This window comes from Pongo pygmaeus, chromosome 3 (assembly GCF_028885625.2).
Source record: "Pongo pygmaeus isolate AG05252 chromosome 3, NHGRI_mPonPyg2-v2.0_pri, whole genome shotgun sequence".
In the NCBI taxonomy this organism is placed as follows: Eukaryota; Metazoa; Chordata; class Mammalia; order Primates; family Hominidae; genus Pongo; species Pongo pygmaeus.
Genome location: NC_072376.2, coordinates 121,410,914 through 121,435,262, shown reverse-complemented (window position 1 = coordinate 121,435,262; position 24,349 = coordinate 121,410,914). Strand labels below are relative to the sequence as shown.

The 24,349-nt window shown below is 38.8% G+C and overlaps 1 protein-coding gene and 1 pseudogene across 2 annotated transcripts; both read right to left on the bottom strand.

Moving 5' to 3' along the window:
- Nucleotides 1-2,942: 2,942 nt before the first annotated feature.
- Nucleotides 2,943-20,224, bottom strand: OSTC (oligosaccharyltransferase complex non-catalytic subunit). Of its 2 annotated transcripts, XM_054485696.2 has the most exons (4): nt 19,993-20,224; nt 15,117-15,210; nt 13,109-13,306; nt 2,943-3,520 (listed from the first exon to the last, which is right to left on the bottom strand). In XM_054485696.2, exons 1-4 carry the CDS (start codon nt 20,129-20,131, stop codon nt 3,502-3,504), a joined length of 450 nt encoding a protein of 149 aa, XP_054341671.1. In that variant the 5' UTR covers nt 20,132-20,224; the 3' UTR covers nt 2,943-3,501. The 2 variants fall into 2 exon arrangements, with proteins under 2 accessions (XP_054341671.1, XP_054341672.1); XM_054485697.2 differs by lacking the exon at nt 13,109-13,306 and having other exon boundaries at nt 19,993-20,199.
- On the bottom strand, nt 18,525-18,637 carry LOC129035905 (U6 spliceosomal RNA; annotated as a pseudogene).
- Nucleotides 20,225-24,349: the final 4,125 nt, after the last annotated feature.

The window sequence follows — 24,349 nt, the reverse complement described above, 5'->3', positions numbered from 1 at the left end:
AAAATAAGAAAAAACCCAAAGACACACATGGTGTATGAAAGCATCTTAGCAAATTTACCGGTGTTATAAGAAATAAAAAATATGGTGAAAAGCCAGTACTATCATCCCTTGGTGCATATTAATGCTTCTACTGTTCAGACCCTGAAGCACAAGCCAACAACCTAACCCAACTCTTTGAATGTATTTTCCAACATGAAAGAACACTCCAGGTAAATACATCAACCAAACTGGTCAACTAGTCTTTTCTCTGGCACTTCTGGACTTTGAATCTGTTATGGAATCAAGAAAATTTCCCCTGTGGTGGCTGAAGGCGTCAAGCATAATAATCAAGATAGGTTAGCAGTCATGATTCTCACCACTCTGAACTGGAAGTGACCAGTTTTATAGAAAGGAAAGCATTACACAAGCCCATACAATATATTAGAAATGATCAAGAGTCCTTCCAGTACCACATTCCCCGTTCTAGTACTCCCTGCTGCACTCGTCTTTAGTATCACGATTCTCCAGTATCCTATTATCCTCTTTAAGATGGCCTGAGTTTCTCTTCCTTGCAATTAAGTCTTAGTATGTAAGAAAAATGAGTAAAAGATCTGGACAAACATGTATTAGTGCTCAAAACTTTTAAGCAGTTTAGTAACCCATTGTTCCAAAAACAAATTACAGCCTTCCCTTATCTCAAATCTGGGTTTAGGTGTTGCTCCTACAGCAAAGAGAATTTGCCTATTTGTGTGTATTCACCAGACTGTAAGTTCCACCTGGACAGATGCTGTATTCTTCTTGCTCATTCTGATGTAATTCAGCACCTGGCACATGCCTTCCTTTGAATAAATAAATGTACATTTCTTATTACTATGTTCAAAGACTGATCTTCTGCACCAGCAAATAGCAGCACATAATGAAAACAACTGCTCTGCTATTTAGAGCAAAATTCAAGCAAAAATAATAATCTTTTTCTTCCAACTTTACCCTTCAGAAACGTACCATTTACTGAGCACCTAAGTTACTTCTAACTTTGCAATTCAAGTAATCACAGTATAATCATTCTAAGCAAATTATATAGGATTTCTTCATTTTAATTCTATAAATAGGATGTTTTCTTTATAAATTTTTGGCAGAGATGTGCTGCTCAGATCTCCCCTCAAGAAAGGACTCGAGGCCCAGCTGCAAGGACTTGTTACCCAGCTGTGGCTAGCTGATAGCCTCGTTATTGGCTTTGTCGGAGTTTACCTCAACTTTTTAGCCAGGTGAGGTGATCCGCAGCCAATTACCTGACAATGCAGTGGGACAGTGGTCTAGCCATTTCTGCCTAACATACCACTCTATCAGGGAGTCTCTGCTCCGAAGCTCCCACTGGGCTGACAGCAAATTTGTCAACTCTGCATCACTGTCTGACAGTTTCCCCTAATTCTGCACCCTTCCTTCTCCTTTCGCTGGAGTTAAGCTCTACTAAAACATTTTGCACTTCTAGCTACACTTTAGTATCCTCTCCCTGGGGGATCTTTCCTGTGACAAAATCAAAGATTCATTTATTTCTAACTTAATCTGTAAACTTAATCTCTCACCCATTTAACCTCTTTTATGTTAATAATGCTTGGCACGCTTTCCCTCACACTGTGACATTTTGGTTTCATGTCCCCAAAACATTTTAAACCTAGTACAATGAGTTTGTTTCTTCACATAATCATCATGCTTTTACCAGCAAAACATTTTACACATTGATTTAAAAGTTTGTATTATTGATATTTTAAAATATAATTATTTTAAAGATATTTCACTTTATTTGGTAAAGATAACATTTATTATTCCCCCGAAAAGCCTTAAGAGCTTTGAAACAGAAAAACAACAACAAACCTTAACAACACCATCTTATGGTACTTAACTAGGAACTGTTTACTACTCAATCAATATGACAAAAAGCAGACTTTTGAAGCCATAATCACCCATGAGTTACTTCCTGTCCACCCAGTTTGAACAAGGTTTTAAAATACAGCAAATGACCAAAAAAAAAAAAAACCAAAAACCAAAAACCAAACCAAAAAGTTCTTACTATTGAATCAAGTCTTTTAAGTTGATAAGTGCATATAGGTCGTTTTCCTTTCTCAAGGCTTTGGAAATACGGCAACCTTTTTCTCCATCTCTCCCATTATTCTCTATAATACAGACCTTCACTTGCCTTGCTTTTTTTCCCCTTTGTTGAATTTACTAGTATCTGACAGTTTAAAACACTTTAAGTCTGCTGATTTCCCCACAAGAATGTAAGCTCTATAAGGGCACAGCCTTTATTCATTTTACTCACCATGACATCCTCAGTGCTGCCTAGCATGAAAAAGGTACTCAGAATTTTTGAATAAATAAGTCCTTTTTTACTTAAAGAATGGTTATAATTAAATCAGCCTTGGAATAAGCAGGAAAAAAGCTCACTTGAGAGAAAATTTCACCATAAACTTGAAGATCTTAGGAAAGAATGAATTGAGCCATCAGAGAAGTGAAGCCCATGGCCAGCCAGGGAGAACCGAAAGGCCTGGATAGAAGAAATTAAGACCAGATTGGTCCAGAGATTTTTTTGTTTGTTTGTTTGTATTTTTAGTAGAGATGGGGTTTCACCGTGTTAGCCAGGATGGTGTCGATCTCCTGACCTTGTGATCCGCCCGCCTCGGCCTCCCAAAGTGCTGGGATTACAGGTGTGAGCCACCGTGCCCGGCCCCAGAGATGTTTTTACATGTCCTCACCTAGCACATTCACACTGACAACTCTGACATAGATATGCAGCCTGTGCTTGAATATTTACAAGGATATAAAGATGCTAACTCTCAAGGCATCCTGCCAACCATATTTTGAATCTTAGGCTACCAAAAGTAGCTAAAGAAAGTCATAAGATAGGAATGAATGATTAATAGACCAAAAACTTAACACTGTCAGTTAAAAAACAAATATAAAAGGTATTAATTAGAAAAAGTATTTATTTCTGCTCCGTTCATACATCTTATTGTTCAGGAAACAGTTTTACATACATATCTGAAATAATCTACCATCACACACTCTAGTTAAAGGCAAAGGACCATAGGTAAAGCTGATCAGCTGTCTAGAGTTCTCAGCTTATGGAATCTTGCTTCTGGATTTTATGTTAATTTCTGAAAATCAGAAATGTCATCTCCAAAAAATGTTAAGAGGGTTGTAAAAAATAATCACTTTATTTGATATTATAGTTGTAGATATGGAGTATATTTTAAGAAATGAAAAACTAAAAAGAAAATGCCACTCAACATCATTGGTATAGCAATAGGTCAGCAGGAAAAAAAATTCTGTGATAAACTTGTCTCTTTAATACCAAGAAGAAATTCTAGTCCAAGCTCCAATACGCTTCCTGTTTTTTCACTAGATATTTCTTTTACTGCTGCTCTTCATTCTTTTCCACATTTCATATTAGAGGATTGGTACAGCCTTTAAAACTTCATTGACAGGAGCAAATCCAGTATCCACTGATGTCTTCTCAAAGGCACTCTAACCCATCAGATAGCCCCTGCAGAAATATAAGCACAAAAAGTGAAAAGAATTGTTTTTATATTCTCTTATTATTATAGTATTTCAAAATGCCAAAATAAATTTTATGATATATCAAATAACAATCCAAAAATATAATTGCGTGATTCTTCATTATGGTCCTTATTTCATATTTTGCCCCCCTCACCCCAATATACAAATAAATTACTGAGCCTCAGTTCTACTATCCTTCCCTCTTTTTCCTTTTTTTTGAGATGGAGTTTTGCTCTTGTCACCCAGGCTGGAGTGCAATGGTGTGATCTCAGCTCACTGCAACCTCCGCCTCCCGGGTTCAAGTGGTTCTCCTGCCTCAGCCTCCCAAGTAGCTGGGATTACAGGCGCGTGCCACCACACCTGGCTAACTTTTGTATTTTTATAGAGACAGGGTTTCGCCATGTTGGCCAGGTTGGTCTGGAACTCCTGACTTCAGGTGATCTGCCTGCCTTGGCCTTCCAAAGTGCTGGGATTACACGCGTGAAGCCCGGCAAAGTTTTTTTTTTTTTTTTTGAGATGGAGTTTTGCTCTTGTTGCCCAGGCTGGAGTGCAACGGCGCAATCTCGGCTCACTGCAACCTCTGCCTCCTGGGTTCAAGCGATTCTCCTGCCTCAGCCTCCCAAGTAGCTGAGATTACAGGTGACCACCACCACATCCAACTAACTTTTTCTATTTAGTAGAGACGGGGTTTCACCATCTTGGCCAGGCTGGTCTCAAACGCCCAACCTCAGTTAATCCATCCACCTCAGCCTCCCAAAGTGCTGGGATTACAGGTGTGAGCCACTGTGCCTGGCCCTTCCCTCTTAAAGTTACAAAGCAGTAAGCTAAACAACACAGAATAAGAAAAGGAAGTAAAGAAAAGAAAATGATATCTAAAAGTTAAAGTTAAGAGTCAGAATCAATCTATTTTAGACCCTCAGAAGTGCAACAAAATCAAAATGTTTTTTATGTAAAGAAACTGGTTTGGATTTCTAAAAACTCTAATATTACCAGAAGAGAAGTGGGAGAATCAGAAGCTCTTCAGGACTAGGAGGTGAGCCTTTGAGACTTCAAAAAACAGTGTGCACAAACATCTGCCCCTGAACCTCTAATACTTTAGGAAATGTCTGGATAACAGTTAGGAGCTTTAGCTGTACCTGCTGGTAAGGTCAAACTTCATGCTGGTCAAACAGAAAATCCTTTTATTAAATGTGCAAGTTAGGCCCTGAAATCCCCTTTAAATTAAAGCATTAAATCTGGTGTTATAAAAGTTCCAAACCTTTCCTTTGGCAATAAACCCTTAAAGTCTATTATTAATTAAGAATCTACAGGATCAGGAAAAAAAAAAAGGAAAAATTATGTACAAGTATCCACATTAAGAAAGGGTTGGGCTGGGCATGGTAGCTCATGCCTATAATCCCAGCACTTTGGGAAGCCGAGGCAGGTGGAGTACCAGGTCAGGAGTTCGAGACCAGCCTAGCCAACATGGTGAAAACCCACCTCTACTAAAACTACAAAAATTAGCTGGGCGTGGTGACAGACGCCTGTAATCTCAGCTACTTAGGAGGCTGAGGCAGGAGAATTGCTTGAACCCAGGAGGCGGAGGCTGCAGTGAGCCAAGATCGTGCCATTGCACTCCAGCCTGGGCAAACAGAGTGAAACTCCATCTCAAAAAAAAAAAAAAAGAAAACAACAACAATAACAAAACAAAACATCCTGGCTAACACGGTGAAACCCCATGCTCCAGCCTGGGCAACAGTGCAAGACTCCGTCTCAAAAAAAAAAAAAGGTTTACAACACCCTATAGTCACTGATGGCTTCAGAACGCCTCTTCTTTTGACCCTGCTTCTACTTACTGCATGAGCCTGGCAAACCTCACTCAGTTTCCTCATCTGTAAAATGGAGTTACCTCAAAGGGTTTTAAGGATTATAAGAGAATCTACTCATATAGTAATTGCTACTCATAGTTACATGCACTTGACAAATGTTAGCTGCTATTTTTAGAGTCCCAAGTTTCTTCACTGGTAACGTAGGATTTAAAAACTACTTGACAATACTGAGGTCTCCTCCAGTGCTTGGCACACAGCAAACACTCAAAAATGTGACTTCCCACCCTTTCAGCTTCTGAACTCACTTGACACCCTGTATGATTAGACTCATATTCAGCCAATGCAATCAACCTAGAACTCACACACTCTTTTCTTTCTACTATATCAGCCTCGCCAATCCACACACTCTGAGTAAAGAGAACTTTCATCTAACACAACCACCTTGACAACCAGATACTTCTCACCTCCTCCCAAATCCAAAACTGAACAAAAATTTAAAAATAAAAAGGTTTGGCTGGGCACAGTGGCTCACGCCTGTAATCCCAGCACTTTGGGAAGCTGAGGCAAGGGGATCACGAGGTCAAGAGATCGAAACCATCCTGGCCAACACGGTGAAACCCCGTCTCTGCTAAAAATACAAAAATTACCTGGGTGTGGTAGTGCACGCCTGTAGTCCCAGCTACTCAGGACGCCGAGGCAGGAGAATCACTTGAACCTGGGAGGCGGAGGTTGCAGTGAACCGAGATCATGCCACTGCACTCCAGCCTGGCAACAGAGCCAGACTCCATCCCCCACAAAAAAAAAAAAATTAAAAACTAAAAGGTTCTTTGGATATATACATTGAATTTAAAGACTTCACATAAATTTGCTACTATAATGCCTGATGTGTCACAAAAAGGATACTTTAAAACATAAGCTTCAGAAGAAAAAAAAGGTTCAAGAAGATTTTAAGCAAGCATCCACTAATATCTGCACTCTGTAGTAGAAGTTACCCAACAGCTAGCTTACACTATGAAACAAGGGTACTAAAGACTCATTAGGAGTAACTTCTTGTCATTTGCATATACCTATATGTGAATATACACTTTGTATTCTATCTCTTAATATAGCTATATATTATGGTATCCTTCCTTGTAACTAGTGGGTGACCCATGCTTGTCAACCTATATTTAGATAGAAAAGAATATTTAAATAGACATGTCCTGTTCAAAGCTGCCAAACTTAAAATAGTTTTACCTTAAGGACAATTTTGGAGATACTAAGAAATATTATAATGCTGTAACGATACCATATTAGAAAAAAGAAAAGAAAAACAAATACATTACTATACTTCTTGGTAAGAAATAAAAATAAAATTGTTGAAATACACTTACTATAATATATACTCAATCATTTAGCCCCCTCTCATGACCCAGAAAATTTCACAATCTTATATTCAGGCCTGTGAGATTTTTACATAAGTAAAACTGTAGATAAATACAATAAAAAGGTAAATCAATAACTCAAAAACCAACTAGAGACAGGAGAAGCCACCATGAAGGACCTTCTATTTAATCTTTATTTTAAGGCCATTCTTTCAATAATCACTCAGTGCCTCTGTATATTAAGGCAAGCACTGTGCTAGGTTAGCACTAACAGAAACTTCTCAAAACACTACCACATTCATTATTGCATTTAACCCTTGCAACAATCTTAAAAAGGTGTGTGAAACAAGGATTAGTCTCATTTTACAGATGAAGAGTGTGACAGCAATTAAGTGGTTTGCTCAAAATCACAAGGCCAGAAAAGAACAGAACCAGCATTAAAACACAAGTCTCCTCACTCCTGGTCTACTACCCACTCCAATGGTCCTAGAAATGGAAACCTCACTTTCTTCTTTTAGAAACAGTAATGGTTTATTCAGGCTGCGCACGGTGGCTCATGCCTGTAATCCTAGCACTTTGGGAGGCCGAGGCAGGCGGATCAAGAGGTTAGGAGATCGAGACCATCCTGGCTAACACAGTGAAACCCCATCTCTACTAAAAATACAAAAAATGAGCCGGGCATGGTGGCGGGCGCCTGTAGTCCCAGCTACTAGGGAGGCTGAGGCAGGAGAATGGTATGAACCTGGGAGGCAGCGTTTGTAGTGAGCCGAGATCACGCCACTGCACTCCAGCCTGGGCAACAGAGCAAGACTCCATCTCAAAACAAAACAAAACAAAACCAGTAATGGTTTATTCATTTATTTTTGAAACTGTGGCCATAATCTAACTTGAAACAGAACTTTTAGGACTCTATCTTTAGAATGAAAACATTGACATTGATTAACACATTATGATTGAGAGTACACCTTCTCATTTAATCTTGACAACTGTAACTCCCCAAGGTATATTGATACTTCATTTAACAAGTTTGGAACCTGAGGCCAAGAGAGTTCACAGAACTAATCCAAAGTCTCAGAGCTATTAAGTGGCAGGCCAAAACTGGACTCCAAATTCCTCACCCTCTCTACTACACATGGTCCTCAGCAGCTGTACAAATGTTTTGTTTCTTTAGAATGAATTACGTCCCTTATTTGCTAAAAATGAACCTCGGATATCAGCTTTTTAGTCGCTGAAACAATCCAGCTGCTAGTTTCTCTACAGCCTTAACTCTCTAAAATATAACTCCAAATCTGGAAGGAAATGAAAGAGATTCTCAAACATCTGAAAGTATGGTTACAAAGCCAAGCCATTAAGCTCTCCTTCAGCCAGAACTGATTTAAAAGGTAATTAATAGCTAGGTTATCTATTCCCTCAAGTCATAGAATAACCAGCAAACTGAAAAGAAGAAGAGGGAAAGGATGAAATTACAATAGGTATATACTGATCACCATGACAAGTGACAGGCCAGCGAAATCAACAAAACTGAAAAGTAGTACTATGCATAACAGAAATGTAAAATGACCCTCAGTGGAGAAGGTTAAATTATGTTTAATCTCAGTGTCCAGCAAATAACAGTTATCAAATAATATTTGCTACATACAAATGTGAGTGTTAACATGTAATACAACAAACACTTTAGAAAGAGGTCTGTCGAAAATGAATACGATGTTTTAGTATTTATGTATTTTCAATTACATGGAATCACATATATGTATCATATCATTCCCTAAATGATGTTAGTTTAAATATTATTACATTCATATTTTTTATTCCTTTCTCCCTTTAAGAGAACTTGTTTTCTGAACTGATCCCATGATCTCAGGATTTATCCAGAAGATCCTTAGCTTTTCTTCTCAAGCTTAATAAACACTAGGTGAAATTGCTAAAAAGCCATTTTTGCCAGCTGAAATAAGGCAGACCTTTTGTCCTCAATTATATGATAGTATCTATTTCAAGTAGTTTTATACAGCTTTATAACAGACTTGCCTGAATGTAGGAACCCATCCTTCCATCTCCAATTGAACACCTCGCCTGACTTTAGGGCATTACCATGCCACCCACCACAGGCCACCTTTTATTTTTATTCTTTTTAAGATTCTGCTTTTGGCCGGGCATGGTGGCTCACGCCTGTAATCCCAGCACTTTGGGAGGCCGAGGCAGGCAGATCACTTGAGGTCAGGAGTTCGAGACCAGCCTCTGCCAACATGGCAAAACCTCGTCTCTACTAAAAATACAAAAATTAGCCTGGCATGGTGGCACATGCCTGTAATCCCAGCTACTCGGGAGGCTGAGGCAGGAGAATGGCTTGAATCTGGGAGGCGGAGGTAGTAGTGAGCCGAGACCGCACCATTGCACTCTAGCCTGGGTGATAGAGCAAGACTCTGTCTCAAAAAAGGAAAAAAAAAAAAAAAAAAAAGAAAAAAAAGATTCTGCTTTTAAGTTAAAGCTGCCCTAAGAGTGGAGGCTAAAGACAATCTAATGAAGATTCATTATTTTTTCAGAAGAATCAAGTTCAAACTTGTACCAGTCTTCTACTCAGTAATCGAACATTATTTCCTTTAAGTCTATGTATATTTAAAATGCAGTGAACATACAGATGCATACATACATGATTTCACATACATTATCTAATAAGTTATATTAGAATATTTTCATTTTCACAATGAAAATTACTCCTTTGAGACTGTACTAATAAAAATATTAGGGACTACAGTTTAATTTTTTCCTTTTAAATGTACTACTATGTGTGCAAAGTTAATAAACAATCATTCTTTCTTTATTTTTTTTTTTGAGATGGAGTCCCACTCTGTCACCGAGCCTGGAATGTAGTGGCACAATTTCAACTCACTGCAACCTCTGCCTCCTGGGTTCAAGCAGTTCTCGTGCCTCAGCTTCCCAAATAGCTGGGATTACAGGCGTGTACTACCACGCCCAGCTAATTTTTTTATTTTTTAGTAGAGACTGGGTTTCACCATGTTGACCAGGCTGGTCTTGAACTCCTGACCTCAAGTGATCTGCACACCTCGGCCTCCCAAAATGCTGGGATTACAGGCCTGAGCCACTGCGCCCAGCCAACAGTCATTCATTTTTGACGTTTCTTCAAAACTCAAGACATCAAATAAAACATGTTTTAATTAGTAAAATTATATCAATAGAGGAAACATCAGGTCTTTCAAAAAAGCATAAATCAGAAAACAGAACCAGTAATACTGTTTCAGTGCTACTGTTTTCTCCTTTTCAAAGGCATCTCTTGCTAAAGGTAACATCTTTGTAAAAAAGAATTCCACCCTGGAGGTTATCATGGTGCATCTTATGATACAGCCATCCTTTATCTCAGATGCTAGAAGCTAGAAATGTAGTTGATTTGGAAAAACCAGTGGCTATTGGTGTTTTTTTGACATCTTTTTTATTGTTGTGGTTATTCCACTCACTATAATCAAACTGTTAGGTTATCATAGATAATTTGCATGAAAGAAGAAAGATACACCCTTTCCTTGCTGGGATAGTAACCACAACCCTGTTGTGTGTAATACAGGCCAACAGTCCTTGCTCATCATCTCCTCTGGGGCCTGCAAATATTCCAGGAAAGACAGTATCATTACTTCCATTTCTTATATAAAACTGTCCATTGTCTCTCCCCACTCCATACCCAAGGTACCAGGCATTAAGAGCTGCAGATGAGAAATGATATCACAAAGGGAACCATAAATTCATCTTAAAAATTCAAATCCTAGACTTAGCTGCATAACAAGACACAGAAAATAGCAATTTTCTGTTTGGACCACTGTCCTGTTTTGATTAGATCCAAACATAATCTACAACTGAAACCCAGAAAGTATACCCTTTTTCCCTAGCCTAAAGGTTGGATTTAGTCAACGGTGTTACATACTAGCCTATAGAATGCAGACAGGAAGACAAATGTTCACATAAATGATTGCAAAAGTAAGATGAAGGCAATCCGGAGTATTAAACACTTGTCAAAGCTTTTCTGTCAGTAGCAGATAGCTCTATTATCCTGCAAGTCAAATGCCAAAGCTAAAAGATAAACACCTATTTTCTTAATAGACTCATTCCTAGGAAGAGGACCTAAAACTATAAAGAAGGAAAACACTATGTAGAATGAAAACAGTAGGTAGAATGAGAACATATTTGATTCCATAAGCAAAACCAGGACACTTTCTCTGTTCTGACACATGCCTCCAAAGGTTTCTTTTGTTTTGGTTGTAAATTTTCTCTTCTTTTCTTTTCTTTTTTTGAGATGGAGTCTTACTCCGTCACCCAGGCTGGAGTGCGGTGGCGTGATCTTGGCTCACTGCAAGCTCTGCCTCCTGAGTTCACGCCATTCTCCTTCCTCAGCCTCCCGAGTAGCTGGGACTATAGGCACCTGCCACCATGCCTGGCTCATTTTTTATATTTTTAGTAAGAGATGGGGTTTCACCATGTTAGCCAGGATGGTTTCGATCTCCCGACCTTGTGATTCGCCCACCTCAGCCTCCCAAAGTGCTGGGATTACAGGCGTGAGCCTTTCAGTAACCTCTTTATTCTATCTGGGAGTCTCCTCTTTTCTTGCTCTGCTAACGAAAACTTCAGTCTTTTCTATACCAGTATACCTTACCAGGCTATGGTGACTTACTTCCACTAGGAGCAGAAAAACAAGGAACAAAAAGAAGAGGCTGGAGTACCTTAGTCTTCATACAACTTAGCCAATGGCCAGAAATGCCTTCCCCAAATGAAATAAGAGCTGCTGGCCGGGCACAGTGGCTCACACCTATAATCCCAGCACTTTGGGAGGCTGAGGCGGGTGGATCATGAAGTCAAGCGTTCCAGAACAGCCTGGCCAACATAGTGAAACCTTGTCTCTACTAAAAATACAAAAAAAATTAGCTGGGTGTGGTGGCAGGCACCTGTAATCCCAGCTACTTGTGAGGCTGAGGCAGGAAAATCTCTTGAACCTGGGAGGCGGAGGTTGCAGTGAGCCGAGATTGCACCACTGCACTCCAGCCTGGGCAACAATGAGAGACTCCATCTCAAAAAAAAAAAAAAAAAAAAAAAAAGAGCTGCTGCCAGAGGAAACTGAGGCAGCTATATGGCCACACAGATATTCAGCTGACAAAGAACTCCATGCTTTCCCTCCCATCCTGCCAGGACTAAAATGGGAACATGATGATTGTGGGATCATCATGTACTTTTGCCCATTCTACTCCACGTGTGTTACAGACAATGGACAGGTTAAGTCACAGAACAAGTGAATTTGTAAAATTCAAACACACTAAGAAATCAGTATAGTTGACACTTGATGTTTAACACAGTCCCTAAAAAATAAAATACTAAAAATAAAATACTAAGAGCTAATATTTGTGGTACGCTTGCCCAAATTTCCTGTCGTTACTGTAGTTACTAATGCATCCATGAATTAAATTAGAATATATGGAAATGTGATTGTATTTGTTCACATTTCAAGTAAATAGTCTTAAACAGAATTATGAAAGATGCCATAAACCATCTTATTTTTCTTCTAAAGATATTGAAAAGTTTTCTGAATCAAAATAATCTTTAAATACACATTAAACACACACACATACACACACACACACACACATACATATATAAACATTCTTTTCCTATCTTTTTGAAGGGCAATAACTCTCTTTTCCCTTACAAGGCATAATGGGTTTTCTTCCCACCAATATTCAAAGAGCGGCAACAGTGAGTGATCTGAAGCTATTCCCTACCATTAATACTACTGGAATCCTGTGTTACAAGTTAGCCAAAAGGCATTTTAAAGAAACAATGACAGCTGGGCGTGGTAGCTCATGCCTTTGGAATAATCCCAGCACTTTGGAAGGCCAAGGCAGGAGGATCACCTGAGGTCAGGAGTTCAAGATCAGCCCGGTCAACATTGTGAAACCCCATCTCTACTAAAAATACAAAAAATAGCTGAGTGCTGTGGTGCATGGCTGTAATCCCGGCTACTCAGAAGGCTGAGGCAGGAGAATCACTTGAGCCCGGGAGGCAGAGGTTGCAGTGAGCCAAGACTGTGCCATTGCATTTCTAGCCTGGGCAACAAGAGTGAAACTCCATCTCAAAAAAAAAGAAACAATGACTATCTTCAGTCATTGATGCCAGGACAAGGTAACTAAATTTTCTCTCACGAACATTCATGCGGATAACAACTAAGAAGATCTATTAGTTTCAATTTTTATTAACTATAGCTGTAAACTGACCAAGTTACAAATATATTTGGTTTCTGGATTTTTCACCCATGTAAATGAAAGTTAAATTAAATGTCCCATGACTTTACATTTTCCAGGTAATCATTTTACCAATTTGCAACATAAGTTGCTGATTACACAAATAACTTACGGCAGTTTCATTCTCATGAATACTCTAGCCATGAAAAAACTCAATAGGACACAGACGAATCCAATGAACAGAAGAAGAAATCTATTGAGTTTTGGGATATTTGGTGCATTCGATCGGTCCAGGATTATGAAACCTAAACCTCCCATTGTAAATAGGAAGCTGGATGCAAGTCCTTCCATAATATATTGTCCATTTACTCTGGAAAAGAAAAGAATGACCATAGAAAGATAATAAATAGAAATGTTTCCCCTTAAATTGAAATTCCTATTTCCGTTTTTGTGCCAAAACATTTTTGTACTGTATTTCTTATTCTTACCCTCACTACTATTTTACTATACCTCTGGATATTCATCTGTCCATTCAACAGATATTTATTGAGTCTATTAGGTAGCAAGCACTGTTTTAGGTTCTGGGAGATACAACAATGAATAAAACAGACAAAAATCTTTGTCTTCATGGAGTTCACATTCAAAAAAAGTTGTAAAACCTCAACTAACACAACCGTTTATGTAAAATAAATACTCATATTTTACGTATATGAATGCTTTACCCAGAACTTTAGCTTAGCTTTTTTTTTTTTTTGAGACGGAGTCTTGCTGTCGCCCAGGCTGGAGTGCTGTGGCACGATCTCGGCTCACTGCAACCTCCACCTCCCAGATCGCTGGGACTACAGGCACATGCCACCACGCCTGGCTAATTTTTTGTATTTTTAGTGGAGACGGGGTTTCACCGGGTTAGCCAGGATAGTCCCAATCTCCTGACCTCGTGATCCACCCACCTCGGCCTCCCAAAGTGCTGGGATTACAGGCGTGAGCCACCGCGCCCGGTCTAGGTTAGCTTTTTTTAAAAGTTATGCTATTCAAATTTCTACTATCAATTTCAAACTAATTTTGAATTGGTTAGATGTGTTTCCTGAAGTTTTATGTTAATAATAATAAACTTCTTGTTTCAAAAGGAAATATTTTAAAAAGAAACTGTTCTTAAATAAGGCTCCAAGAGCCCTATAAGAACTTCAGTGAACTACAAACCCCTATAATTATATGTAAAAGTGTGTGTGTGTGTGTGTGTGTGTGTGTGTGTGATTTTTCTAGGGATACAGAGCTTTTATCAAATTCTCATAGTTCAGGGACCTCAAGAAGAAAATTTCTCGTTAAAGGGATGATTATACATAGGCATATGTAAACAGGGTGTTTTTTTTTTTTGGTCAATTGTTTTCATTGAAAACACAATATATGTACCAAGTTCAAAATTCAAACAGTGTGAAAGAGGGCACTATGAAAAGCCACCCTACCATCAACCTGTCATTAACTCCCCTCCACAGAGAATACTAATAAATCTTTCCAGAAATATTCTATGCATAAATAGCATTACTGCAAATATAAACATATAGCTATGTTTAGGTAGATATTTATCAAGTAAATTTTAGAAAGCAATATAAGCATTGTTCAGGTGAACAAAACCACACTGGAACGGGGTTTCACTGATGAAATAGAACCCTCAAGTCTCAAAAATACTTTTGTTATTTAATGGTATAGACCAGGGTATAGTCCAAAAATATTTTCTTAAATACCCATATAGTAAATATCTTAGGCTTGCAGGGTATGTGGTTTGTGTCATACTTATTCAACTCAGCCACTGTAGCTTAAAAGCAGCCATAGATCATATATAAACACATGGGCATGCTTACCTCCAATAAAACTTTTTTGGGGAAAAGAAAAAAAAAGCAGCTATAGTTCGCTGACCCCCAGAACAATCTATAAATGTAGTTTAAACTGACACCCTACTGTAAATTGGTGATACATCATTATGAAATACTTTATTTCTTAATAAATAAATAATATACTCTTGTTCTCGACTCACTTTCTGCCATTTCAGAATCCAGCATTTTAAAACAGCTGTTGTCTAAATACACATGCATCCCATAGGTTTTACTCTATTTTTAAATAAGTTGGCATACTACAGCAACCTTCTTTCCCACCACCAAATCATTCGAAAAGGTATCTTTTACCTGTAGGCCAAGAAAGCTACTGGCCTCTGATGCCCATGTTCATCAGTCATAGAACCGACACTTGGAGGTTCAACAATAACATCATAAATTATTCCTATAAGAAAAACAACAGAACAGATTAGATTGTATTACTAATTTTTGAAAACAGGATTACAGTTTTCATTGTCTCTTAAGGTTCATTTACTTTTTTTTTTTTTGAGACAGAGTCTCACTCTGTTGCCCAGGCTGAGAGTGCAGTGGCGCCACTTGGCTTACTGCCAAACTCTGCCACCCAAGTTGAAGCAATTCTCCTGCCTCAGCCTCCCGAGTAGCTGGGACTACAGGCGCCTACCACCACGCCCAGCTAATTTTTGTATTTTTAGTAGAGACAGGATTTCACCATATTGGTCAAGATGGTCTCGAACTCCTGACCTCAGGTGATCCACCTGCCTCAGTCTCCCAAAGTGCTGGGATTACAGGTGGGAGCCACTGCACCTGGCCAAGGTTCATTTACTTTTAAATAGGAATGCTTTGATTGTATTATTATAACCAAATGTGGCCCAACTCATCTAAGGTTCTGATAAATCATTCAGACATTCAACTCAATGTTTTAGAATTACTTTGAAAACTGTATGATATCTAAATGAAGTACAAATTTCATAAGGGAAATTCATCCAATAAGAGTTGCTAATACTCAGGAATGACTTTAAAGGGGATTTAAAACTAAAGGCTCTACTTCAGTTCAGAAAAATTGTCTCAGATATGCTTACATTTGTTTCTATAAATTGAAAAATAACTAGAGAAATTGCTTAAATGTAAAACAAGGAGACATTTTAAAACCACGCCATCAGGCAGAATGGCAATTCTAGAGATTCATAATCATTAACATTAGTGTCCATGATTATGTCATAATGTCATCGTGATCATTAACATTAATGTTCATCAGCACTAATAGTTTTCTCAATCTACCACTGTCAACATCTACTCTACCTTCTCCACTGTTCTCAAACATCTTCATCTCCAGCTTTTCTTAAGCATAACAAGCCTATCTCCCTTATCCTAGCCTGACAAAACAATCCTATAGGAATTCCCTTGTCTTTTCCCCACCAAATCTACAAATACCTGGTACCTGCATCCATCCTCACCTCCTTCTTTCCAGCTACAAAGAGGAAGATTCCCACCTCCTATTATGTGGGATCCCTTTTACAATTATCAGGAGTCCATTCCCACTTGGACTCTCGGGGACTTTATTTCTTTAGATATCTCTCCTCTCTCCTGTATTTTCAAGCTCTCCTTCCCTACATCAACCCTCCTTGACTTCAGATCCTCTTAGCTAACATCCTATTTCTATCTGTGCTTTCTGAAATGGAGTCAGACTTTCTTCTGGAAGACTTAGGCAAACTTGCCATCTCCCCTTTCTTACTTACCCTTCATTCTTCAACTCAATCCAATCTGGCTTCTGCAACCATTGATACTGCTCTTTCTAAGGTCACCAATGATCTCCATGTTGTCAAATTCAATGGACACTTTTCAGTTCTCATCTTAGAAGACTTCTCAGAAGCTCTCAATCCAGTTTACTAAACCAATTTCTTGAAAAACACCTCTTCTTACAGCTTTTGTGATATTCCTCTTCATGTTTTCTTGCTACCTCTCTATTGGGCCTCTTCTTTTATAAAACCACTAAATGTTGGAGGCCCTCAGGGATTGGTCCACTGTCCTCTTCTACTTCTCTCCAAAATGAACTCCCAGGGCTTTCAATTTCATGTGCTAAAGACTCTCAATGTGATGTGCCAAGGCCTCTCAAATAATGCCAGTACCATTAGAATTACATGTAAGCTCTTCAAGAACAGGGACTTTGGACTTTGCCTATACTCTTCAATGTCTCATGGGAGTTCCAGAAATGTCTGTTAGTTGACCAACTTCAACACAGACCTCTTTTCTCAGGTCTAGACTCCCATCTGCACATGTGACATATCCAACTAATTTTACCCCAAAACAACTTCTGGTGCACCATTTTCCACCAAAAACTTTGTTTTTTCAATCTCAGGAAATGATACTTCCATCTATTCAGGTGCTCAAACCAGAAACCTGTAAGATTCCTTCCCACCTCATTCTTCCCCTACACCCAGTGAATTCAAGACCTACTGAATCTACTTCCAACGTATCTTTCATTATATTATCCTAATCTCCACTACCATAAACCTTGTATAGTCTAAGTCAACTACAAAGGCCACCTAATTGGTCTTTTGGTCTCACATTTGCCCTACGTTTCCCTCTGCCCAGCATATCCTTTCCCCGAACTCTGCAGATTTTGGCTTACATATCACTTCCTCAGGAATCACATCCAATCCAATCCAGATGATGCTTCCAACTCCCTTTATTTTCTCAAAAACCTCTTGTTCTTTTCTTTCACCGTATTTATAACCATTGTTTGTTTGTTTTTATTTTTTGAGAGAGGGTTGGGTCTTGCTCTGTCACCCTGGCTGGAGTGCAGTGGTGCCATCACAGCTTACTGCAGCCTCAGCTTCCCAGGCTCAGGCGATCCTCCCACTTCAAACTCCTGCACTGTAGTCCCAGCTACTTGGGACTACAGGCGTGCGCCACCAAGCTCAGCTAATTTGGGGGTTTGTTTTTTGTTTTTGAAACAGGGCCTTGCTCTGTTGCCCAGGCTGGAGTGCAGTGGCACCATCTCGGCTCACTGCAACCTTCACCTCCCAGGTACAAGCAATTCTCCTGCCTCAGCCTCACAAGTAGCTGGGACTACAGGCGTGTACCACCACGCCTGGTTAATTTTTTGTATTTTCAGTAGAGACAGGGTTTCGCCACGTTGCCCAGGCTGGCCTCGAACTCCTGGGCTCAAATGATCCAACTGGCTCAGGCTCCCAAATTGTTGGATTACAGGCGTGAGCCACTGCGCCTGGCCTGTTTTTGTGACCATTTTTAATGGACAAAAAAATTATGTGACATTTAACATGTCTCATCTATGACATTATAAGCTTCAGGAGGTCAGGGTCCTTATGTTTTGTTCTATTATCTCCAGTACCTAGTGCCTGAAACTTAACAGGGACTCAGTATCTATTTGCTGACTATTTGTCAGCAACAAATAGTTTATTTATAAAGGTGCACTCAGTTTTTAGAAGAGACTTCTTCCCTTCCAGTGGCAAAACCAATTCATCATACAAGATACCTCACAGACCTGGCCACTAAAAGGCATCCTTTCCACTTTCCCCCCAATGGTTGGGACAGAGAATCTCCCCATTACAATAATCAACAGGGAAAAAAAGAGGGCCACAAAGAAAACTGAGGCTTCTCGCAAAGAATCCGACTCCAAGGGAAGTAAGGGTTACAGGAAAGAACTAGCATTATTCATTATTATTATTGAATAATGACTTTTTTTTTTTTTTGTCCAACGACCTTCGTGAACTGTGCAAAAATATGGAACGCTTCACGAATTTGTGAATTTGTGTCATTCTTGCACAGGGGCCATGGTAATCCTCTCCCTATCATTCCAATTTTAGTATATGTGCTGCCGAAGTGAGCACTCAATAATAATACTGAATTATTCTATATTATTTATTTTTAAAAGTCTATTATTTTTAAAAGCCACATGCATTTTAAATTTTGTTTATTCAGTACAGTAGCTATTAAGTTGATGAGCAAATATTAATGGTTAATGCTAATGCAATGCTAGATAGTATCTTGTTACCAAAAAAGTATTTAAATGTAACTCAAATATTTAAATGTAATTTATTTAAATGAACATAAGTTAATTCTCACTATTCTAGATTGGGGGAAGGGGGTAAATTCAAAGGTGCCTTCTAGAACTCAGCTCTCTCAGTTTGAAGCCTCCCCCTTCAGTGCCAACTATTCTCACAAAACATCTATGAAAATAACAATTATATGGCCACTCCCTTAAAAGTAGAACTACTTTTGCTATCCCAAATCCGTAGCTTTAATTTTATAATTTCCAGGTTAAATACACTACTTCCCAAAATCTAAATTAATTTTATAATTTCCAAGTTAAGTACACCACTTCCCCAAATCTAAATGTACACAGTAGCACAGTCCTAAGTATATCTTGGAACTGTGGCCTGAAAGGGTAGTGGCTCTGAAAAGACTGTAGCCGGATTGCCAACTCACCAGCACATAAGGCAACGCCCCTTTGCAATTTTCTATTTGAAAAGGACAGAATAAGACGACAGACAATTCAGAAGCGTTTAACAGTAATGCTATTTATCTTATTTTTTTAATTCTCAACTTCTGCCCACTGAAATACAATATCGTCTGCAAGTCTCATCTCCAATCTCAAATATTTATCAAACCTGTGATTTCAGAAAATTCCATTGATATTTATTGTAGATCATGCAAAAGGCAACACAGAACCGTAGGTTTGAGCCAACAAAACTAAAGATTGTCAAGTCTCTTCCAAGATTCCAGGACAAAGACAAGTTTAAAAGTCCCACAAGCTCTTGACCAACCATGGAAGCGAAGTTGGGCAAACTAGACTTTCCCAGGACCTTTATCAAACAACCAACATGGAAACGGAGTTGGCCAAACTAGACTTTCCCAGGACATTTATCAAACAACGTATGGCAAGCAATAAAAAGAGCAACAATTTGGCCTTGAAAAATATATTTGACTTGGATCCCTGGGATGGGAGGGCTAGAAGGAGAAGAAAGGCAATGGAGTGAGAACACGAATTCTCTCAAGACAGGGCGTGAGGGCGAATAAACTTGGACGTTAACACTCCGGACCCCAGAACTCCCCTCCACCCTCAGAAAAGATCCAAAGCAGAGCTATGCGTCCCCCGGGGCTGAGAGTCAGCGGAACAGACGCGCCTCCCGGGGCGGGTCAGTTCTCCGCGCCTCAGCCTCTCGGGCCCGACAGCCCGAGTTACCTCCGGTGATGAGGAAGTAAGACACCACCACCAGAGCATACACAGTCATGGCCGACGGCATGTGCAACCAGGGCGGCTTCTTCAGCTTCAGGTTGGGACATTCGAGCACTAAGAACGGGACACGGTACAAAGTCTCCATGTTGGTGGTAGCGAGGGCCGTTCTCGGCCTCAAGCCCCACGCGCCTCCGGGAAACAGGCCCGCCTTCCCTAACAACTGCGCGTGCGCGAGGAAAGGACCACCCCCCCCCCCCCCCCCGCAGATCCGTAAAGCTCGGAGGTGGTTACTATACTCATAGAAGAAAATAAGAAACTAAATAAAACAAATAAATGATAGGAATAAAATGTTATAAATTATTTAATCTAGTTAAGCTTAATTTGTGATAATGTACTCTACATTTTTCCAATGGATATATAGGTGATTTGTGTACCTTCAAGGACCTGCGGGACTTCTAACGTGGCCAAGCCGGAGAAGCGGAGGCCAAGGAATCTAGCTGAGCCCCGCCCACTCGCTGTCGCAGGGGATTTGAAAGTTGATTGGACAGGGGGCGCTCCCGGTTCCCAGAGCGGGAGATGAATGGGAACTTTTGGATAGAAATGCCTTTTATATTAGAGGTTTTTTGAAGGGATAGGAAAAGCCGGAGGCTGCTGAGCTTTTACTTCCCGATATAGTCGTGGTAATAATAAGAATTAATAATAATTGCTAAAGTAATATGTTACCAATTTTTTTAAACATCCAGCCTGGATCACAAATGTCAACAGGACATCTCTACGGGGATGCCTTAATGCTGATAGCTTGGCATGACCATAATACTATTTTGAATAACTCATCCTCTCAACTTTGCTCTTCCCTTGGTCATCTGTATGTCGGTAAAAGGTAAAATCCCTCTGGCCAAAAATCTTAAAGTCGTTTGGATTTCTCTCCTTACTAGCCTTCTGCATCCAAAATGTTAGTAGGTCTCTTTGGTTGTACTACCAAAATATCTCCAATTCATCTGCCCCTCACCATTCCACCACTGACACCCTAGTGTGAGCCACCGCCATCTCTGGTCTGGGAAACATTTACAATCCAAATAGATGAAAATATATGATGGAGAATTAGTCATTAGGGATGGACTAGAAGGTCTAAAAGATTTTTTGTTTTCTGTTTTGCTTTTCTTTTTTATATAATCTTTTAAGACTCTACAAATGTTAACTTCCTTTTGGAGCAAGAGTTAAGAGTCACTGATTACATAAGTCCAGAGCATATTGACACATTATAGAGCCAATGTTTTTATATTTTTTTATTTGCTTCTAACTAAGCCTGTGGTTTTTTTTTTTTTTTACAGGATGCCATTTATTGGTTCTGCACTTCTAATTAGCTAACAACTCAATTGTTAAGAAATTGTTTGAAGACCATAATGAAAATACTATCAAAACATTGTAGTATCCAATTCTAAGTACAGTTGAGGCTTGCTGCCCTTACTGTTCATTAGTGACAGTCTCCCCCAGAGTCATATTACCTATGTCTTAACAGAGCCACACGAATCTTAGGTTATGTAAAGGCCAGTGATAACACCAATAATGAATGCATTTACATCAGAACCAGCGTTTATATGTAGGAAGTTTCTCTGGGCACTGTAAAGCAGAATGTTTCTGAGATTCCCACAGTTTTATAAGTAAGGAACACTTTGGAACAATTAAAATATTTTGCTTTGGTATGAAGAAAAAAATAAAAATAAAATATTTTGCTTTGGAAAAACATAGGGATTAAAGATTTTTAAATTTCCTTTATAACTTAAAAAGGAATCTAACATTAATTAACCACTGCTTGGCAGGTACTATGTTAAGTGATTTACATTTGTGTTTATATACTCTTCATGACAATTCTGTTAGGTAAATACTAGTATAACTGCTTTACATATGACAAAACTGACTCCTGGGAAGGGAAATAAACTCAAAAAGTGTAGTATAGTCTGTGACTGGATGAGACCTAAAAGGCAATTGCTGTAGAAGTAAAATAGATTTAAGAGGTTTAAGATGGTATACGTTTATATACTTATCCTTCTTCCTGTGTATACTAGGGACACATAATTTTTACATACATTGTGGAAAACATAGAAATTATTAATATATAATTTTTAAATGAAAAATTAATTTCATAAATAATAAAATTGCCAAGTCAGAACACACTGCATTCATCTATATGTTGAATTATTACTATCACTTTCCAAAAAGTAAGTTTGCTGCAGGAACCAATTCATTATTATTTTTTAATCTCTTAAGCTTTGAAATATTTTTCGACATGGGTTTGTAATATTCTATAAGCCACGTATAAAAGAGACTTTTCATGAGTAAGATATGCATATCTGTTATCATCCATGTCCTAACCCACAATTCCTACAGAAAAATGTTCTATTTAAACATAACATAAACTCTGTAACTGAAAACCAAAGAAATAATGAATATAGCAGTGGGCATTAGAGCATGCCCTTAAATAAACATATAATCTAATCATTCGGTGGTTTTCTATTTATAGATGAAGAAGGACAAATGTTGAGAGAAACACAGTTTACAATATAATATGCAGTAGAGCTGTCATCTTAAGCTACACATAAAAGCAAATGTTAATAGTTCTTACTGTGCTCAAGCAAATATATATTCGAAGAAGAAAAAAGTGTAAAGATGGTATCTACCAAGCTTTCTGTGTTCATTGTAGAATATTTTAATAAAAAGCCTTGAAGTCAGAAATGGTTCTGCCAGCCAAAAGAGAGGGCGAGCTCCACAAATAAGTTTTTAACTAAATTCTAAACAAACCAGAATTACAAAGGCTACAAATATTATTGATTTCTGTTTATTTAAGTATGTGTTGGCGAGGAAATTAGTAGCTTTGTTTTTTGTAGGATAATAATACTAATATTAACCTGGATTTTTATTTATGAAGACATTTTGCAGTTTGGTTGACAGCGTCTTGAATTATGTTCTTTCCCGCTAGGTTCTGTATAAGCATGAGTATGAAGCACTATTATGTCTCATGATCTAAATAAAAACTCTTTCTAATGAAATATTGTGGGGTTTGGTGTTATTGTTGTAGTTATTTTACATTTCGAAGGTTGTTTTTAAAATTATATGCAAGTAATGGCTGGGCACGGTGGCTCACGCCTGTAATCCCAGCACTTTGGGAGGCCTCCTCACCTGAGGTCAGCAGTTCGAACCCAGCCTGACTAACATGATGAAACCCCATCTCTACTAAAAAATAAAAAATTAGCTGGGCATGGTGGTGTATGCCTCTAATCCCAGCTACTTGCAAGGCTGAGGCAGGAGAATGGCTTGAACCCGAGAGGCAGACGTTGCAGTGAGCCAAGGTCGCGCCATTGCACTCCAGCCTGGGCAACAAGAGAGAAACTCCATCTCTAAAAATAAATGAATAAACAAGTAAATAATGAAAATAAGAAATAAAATTATGCAAGTAAAACACAGGAACCTGCCCAATGTAAAATAATTAATTTATTCAAATATTAGAGACACATATGGAACAAGTTTCCCATTATCACTACTCTAATTTTAGTTCTCCTTCCAGAGGTAGTGAGATCACTGAGTTCTAGAATGTACAATTGGAATAAATGTACTCAGCAAATGGAAGAATCACCATATTGGTTTCCTGACCCATATTATGAGGGCTTTTATGGCAGGAAAGTCTTAAGTGTAACCAGTAGAACTGCTTTTACCTACAGAAATAATAAATCTAAAGTGACTTCAGTGACTGATGTGCTATCAAAGACTTGAAAGATGCTGAGTAGTGATTTCTGCCACATTTCGCTCAATTAACTTGGCCCTTGCAAAAGAAAGACGGACCTTGGAGAACAACAGTGGATTACTGTAAATTTAATCATGTGGTGACTCCAACTGCAGCTGCTATTCCACTTGTGGTCTTGTCGCTGGAGCACATCAACACATCTCGTGGCACCTGTTAGCTGTTCTGGCAAATGCTGTTTCAACTTATGCCTATGGTAAAGATCATCAGAAGAAGTTTGCTTTCAACTGGCAGAGTCAGCAACACACCTCTATTTCAGAATTATATCAATTCCCCAGCTCTATGTCATAATCTGATTTGCAGGAACTTTGATTGCCTTCTCATTCACAGAATATCACACTATGACATTGCATTGATGATATGCTAATTAGATATAGTGATCTAAGTAGCAACTACAGTAGATATATTGTTAGGACAAATGCATGTCAGAGGATGGAAAATAAGCACAATAAAATGTCAGGGTCTCCTCAGGGAAATGTCTAGGGGTTAAGTGATCTGTAACACATAGAATATCTCTTTCAAAATAAAGGATATTTGCTGCACAATGCTCAATGGACAGAGCACTTG

Excerpts from the sequence above, each read along its gene's own strand:
- OSTC (XM_054485696.2), bottom strand. The coding sequence starts at position 20,131 with ATGGAGACTTTGTACCGTGTCCCGTTCTTAGTGCTCGAATGTCCCAAC. Across the intron at positions 15,211-19,992 it reads TTACTTCCTCATCACCGGAG|GAATAATTTATGATGTTATT; the intron begins GTAACTCGGGCT and ends TTTTTCTTATAG. Across the intron at positions 13,307-15,116 it reads GTAGCTTTCTTGGCCTACAG|AGTAAATGGACAATATATTA; the intron begins GTAAAAGATACC and ends TTTCTTTTCCAG.